The sequence below is a fragment of the Rhincodon typus genome, unplaced genomic scaffold (assembly GCF_021869965.1).
Source record: "Rhincodon typus isolate 14 unplaced genomic scaffold, sRhiTyp1.1 hic_rhity00000051, whole genome shotgun sequence".
NCBI classification, from domain to species: Eukaryota; Metazoa; Chordata; class Chondrichthyes; order Orectolobiformes; family Rhincodontidae; genus Rhincodon; species Rhincodon typus.
In genome coordinates, this window is record NW_025965689.1 from 2,402,177 (window position 1) to 2,406,252 (window position 4,076).

Here is a 4,076-nt window from a genome sequence, read left to right on the forward strand (position 1 = left end):
ATCTTGTACTGATCCAAAGGCTGTCTTTAGGCAGGTTTTCCTTTGACTCATAAAGGCCATTGACATGGGTCACCGCGCTTGAAAAAAAATCATCTCATGCAGCTGAAATGTGCATCACATAATCCTGCTTGATCTTCAAACTGAGCAAACACTTCTGGACATGCCAACTTTCCTTTCCCAATTTGTAGTTGTGGGGGGGTGGGGAGGTTGAGGGCAGTGGGTGTGGGTGGCTGGCTGGATAAAGACAGGAGGGATGAGGGAATAGAAGGTTGGGAGGACGGGATGAGGCTGAGAAAGGGGGTTGGGAACCTGCTTGTGCAGGCTAGCGTGGAGCTGTTAGGTTGATTTCTGTCCAGCTTCTGAGTGCGTTGTGGTGCATCGGCAGCTGTGGTTTGTTCACTGACCAGTCTTCGCTCCCCTCGCCCGTTTTCCCCCTCCATTGCCCAGGTCTGCTTCAACAGGACATTCTGAGTCATCTGTCAAACTGGGGGTCCGTTACTGCCCTGCAGCTCGCCAAGTCCATGGGCTACGCATCAAAGAGATCGGTTAACCCTGCACTATACGGCCTCAGGACCCGAGGCCTGGTGAAGATTGAAGGCTCGACATGGAGCGTCATGGGGGAAGGAGGTGAGGTTCAGAGGGCCGTCCATCTTGGGAAGGAGATCTGTGGCCTTAGAGAGAGAATGGGGAAAAGGTGGTGGTGGTGGGGTTGGTGAAAGAGCCTGGGAGAGAGGTGGTGGGCCATTTTTATTCAAAGTGGAGAAGGTTAAGGGATCTGTCAGTGAGTCTGTGTGTGTGTGTGTGTGTGTGTGTGTGTGTGTCTGTCCTGCAGAAGTGGGGATGTTCAATTTCAGGAAGGCGGTGGTTGAGATGCTGACGGTGGGGGGGGGGGGGGGGGGGGGGGGGGGGGGGGGGGGGGGGCGCAACAAGGCGAAGCCACTCCCAGTGGCAGGAAGTCTGGGTGGGATGCCCTTCAGAGGGTCGGCATGGACTCGATGGGCCGAACGGCCTGCTTCCGCACTGTAGGGATTTTATGAGGAGAGTTGGGAGGCAGAGGGAGAGACGGGGAGCGAGGGGAAAGCTGGAGGAAAGCAATGGAGTGAGGGAAGTGGGGAAACATTTTAATTTGAGGCACAGATTTGGAATCTGGACCATTCTGTGGGAGCAAATTCTACAGGAGTTTCACAAAGAGATCTGCTTGTGGGTGTAATGGACCAGACTAGACCCCCTCGAAATATTTAAGAAGGTAGACTAGATCCTAATTTTTTCTTATTTTCAAGGCAAAATTGAAGTATGTGTTCCAGATGCAATGTGACTTGACATTAATCAAAATACAATTTATTTAAGCACTATAGTTAAAATACAACAAAAGAAAGAAAACTTAAAATAGCCTAACTCTGTTGGAAAACTTAACGGAATAATAGATACAGAAACTATTACTAATTAACTGTTCCAATACAGTAACATCCCATAAACACACCCCTTGGCAGAAAGGCAAATTCTGAAAAACAGATTCGTCTTGCAGGTAACCCAGTAGCAGAGATAAACCCCAGCTTCTAGCTGAAATTGAGAGAGGGGAGAAATGGTTTCTAAATAAAAAACGAAAAAAACTGCGGATGCTGTAAATCAGAAACAAAACCAGAAGTTGCTGGAAAAGCTCAGCAGGCCTGGCAGCATAGTCGTAGAGCTATACAGCATGGTAATAGATCCTTTAATTCAACTCGTCCATGTCAACCAGGTGTCCTAAATAAATCTAGTCCCATTTGTCAGCATTTGGCCCATATCCCTCTTAAACCCTTCCTATTCATGTACCTCTCCAGATGCCTTTTAACAGTTATAATTGCAGCAGCCTCCACCACTTCCTCTGGCAGCTTGTTCCATACACGCACCACCCTCTGTGAGAAAGCCGCTCCTCAGGTCCCTTTTAAACATCTCCCTCTGAACTTAAACCTCTGCCCTCTAGTTCTGGACTTCCGTGCCTCTGGGAAAAGACCTTGTCTATTCACCCTGTCCATGCCCCTCATAATTTTATAAACCTCCCTTCACCCCTCAACCTCCGAAGCTCCAGGAAAAATGGCCCAAGCCTATCGGTCAAACCCTCCAACCCTGGCAACATCCTTGTAAGTATTTTCTGAGACCTTTCAAGTTTCTCAACATCCTTCCTATAGGAGAGAGCATGACCTCCCAACTCCTATACTCAGTGCAGTGACCAATAAAGGCAAGACTAACAAATGCCTTCTTCATTTTGCTATCTACCTGCGACTCCACTTTCAAGTAACTATGAACCTGAACCCAAGGTCCCTTTGTTCAGCAACACTCCCCAGGACCTTACTGTTAAGTGTTTCACTCCTGCCCTGATTCACCTTTCCAAAATGCAGCACCTCACATTTACAGTTAATGTTTTGGGTCAAGTGACCATTCTGAGGAAGGGTCACTCAACCTGAAACATTAACTCGTGATTTCTCTCCACAGATGCTGCCAGACCTGCTGAGATTTTCCAGCAACTTTTTGTTTTTGTTCCTGATTTACAGCATCCACAGTTTTTTGGTTTTTAAAATAGAAATCCTGGTATGAGAGAGTTGGCAACACCCAGCCAGGCTGCTTCTATTGTTCCAACATTTAAAAAAAAAGGCCTGACAATCTGTATACAGGCTTTCCAAATAGACAGATTGGCACCTCTGTCTTAAAACCTCTTTCCTTGAATAAAAAAGGACAAAATTACCTCTTAAAGCTTCAGCACTGTTACATTGGTATTAGAAAAATACTCCAAAGGGAGAGATTTTCAGAAGACAGGGGAAAGAACGGGGGAGTGGGATTAATCGGGTGTCTCGTAGGTAGGGCTGAATGGTCTCCTTTCTCCTGTGAAACTATCAGTTCTTCCTACTTCTTTGCCAGATTCCACAGGCAGTGATCGGGCGAGTGAGCAGTCGAGAACACACAAGAACAGAGCAGAGCCCAGCATCCAGGTGAACAACTACCATCTCTCCATCACCCATAACTATGGTGACCAGATCACCAACATTCAACAGCACGGCGTCTCCAGCAATAACATCACCGGTGGTGCCCACGGGAACTGCTACATTCAGGTGGGCTCCCAAAACACCATGACCGGCAGAGGAGACCCCAGCCAAAGAGAAGAGGGGAAAGTCACTCCAGGTAACTGTCTCACAGACTCTCACCGATGAGTGGGAGGTGGCTCTGAGGCCATTCCAGCCAGCCTGCTGTTCCAGCTCAGGGCTCGTCCATCTCTGTCAATGTCACCTCCTGCATTGTCCCCAAATCCTTAAATGTGTGAGCCTGTGAAATCCTCTGGGATAGGGAGGTATGAGGTTTCACGCCCAAGCCGCCCCCTCCCCACCCCCACCACCCTCCTCCGCCCAACAGATTCCTAACTCTTTCAGCCCAAAAGATCCAGCCTGTCATCCTGAGACTGTGGCCCCTGTTTCTAGGCTCCCCCCATTTGGGGTGAAGCATCCTTGAAGAGTGCCATGTCATTGGGGGAGGGGGTTAGTGCTGAGAGAGTGTTGTGCCGTCGTTGTGTGGATGAGACGTTAAACTGAGGGTCGTGTCTGGCCTCAAGGTTGATGTAAAGCATCCTACAGTCATTATTGAAGGACCTGCAGAGCTACTGGGGGTCCTCCCAGGGTCCTGAGGCCAATGTTTATCCATCACTGAAAAAGTCGATGGTTTGATCATTGGCACCTTTGCTGTTTTGTGGGAGCCTGCTCTGCACAAATCTGTGCTGTGTTTCTGCCATTTGGGGAGTGGCCTCCATCAAACGGTCCTTCGTTGGCTGAGAGATATGGCAAAGCTGATGCTGATATTGTAAATGTCTTTTTCTGGTCTTCCTAAGGTCGTTCGGAAGCTGGCGGTACTGAGGCCGAAGTGGGAGGAAACTCGGAGACCGGTGGTACTGGGGACAAAGAGGGAGGAGTGTCAGGCACAGGCACTGAATTTCACGTTGACGTCATTACTGACCAGCTCTCTGGTCTTCAGATTGGGGACAGCAACCAGATGAAGTTCTGCTGCGATCCTGTGAGTGAGGATCCTGTGAGTGAGGATCCTGTGAGTGAGGA

General features: G+C 49.0%; 1 protein-coding gene across 1 annotated transcript in view; it reads left to right on the forward strand.

Moving 5' to 3' along the window:
• LOC109925328 (Z-DNA-binding protein 1-like) overlaps positions 1-4,076 on the forward strand; it is a 7,854-nt gene that overhangs the window by 3,144 nt on the left and 634 nt on the right. Inside the window, exons 5-7 of the mRNA XM_048621087.1 lie at positions 448-627; positions 2,896-3,156; positions 3,854-4,076. The exon at positions 3,854-4,076 is cut by the window's right edge and continues 634 nt beyond it. Of these exons, the coding sequence (XP_048477044.1) occupies positions 448-627; positions 2,896-3,156; positions 3,854-4,076 (664 nt within the window). The remainder of the gene's footprint in view (positions 1-447; positions 628-2,895; positions 3,157-3,853) is intronic.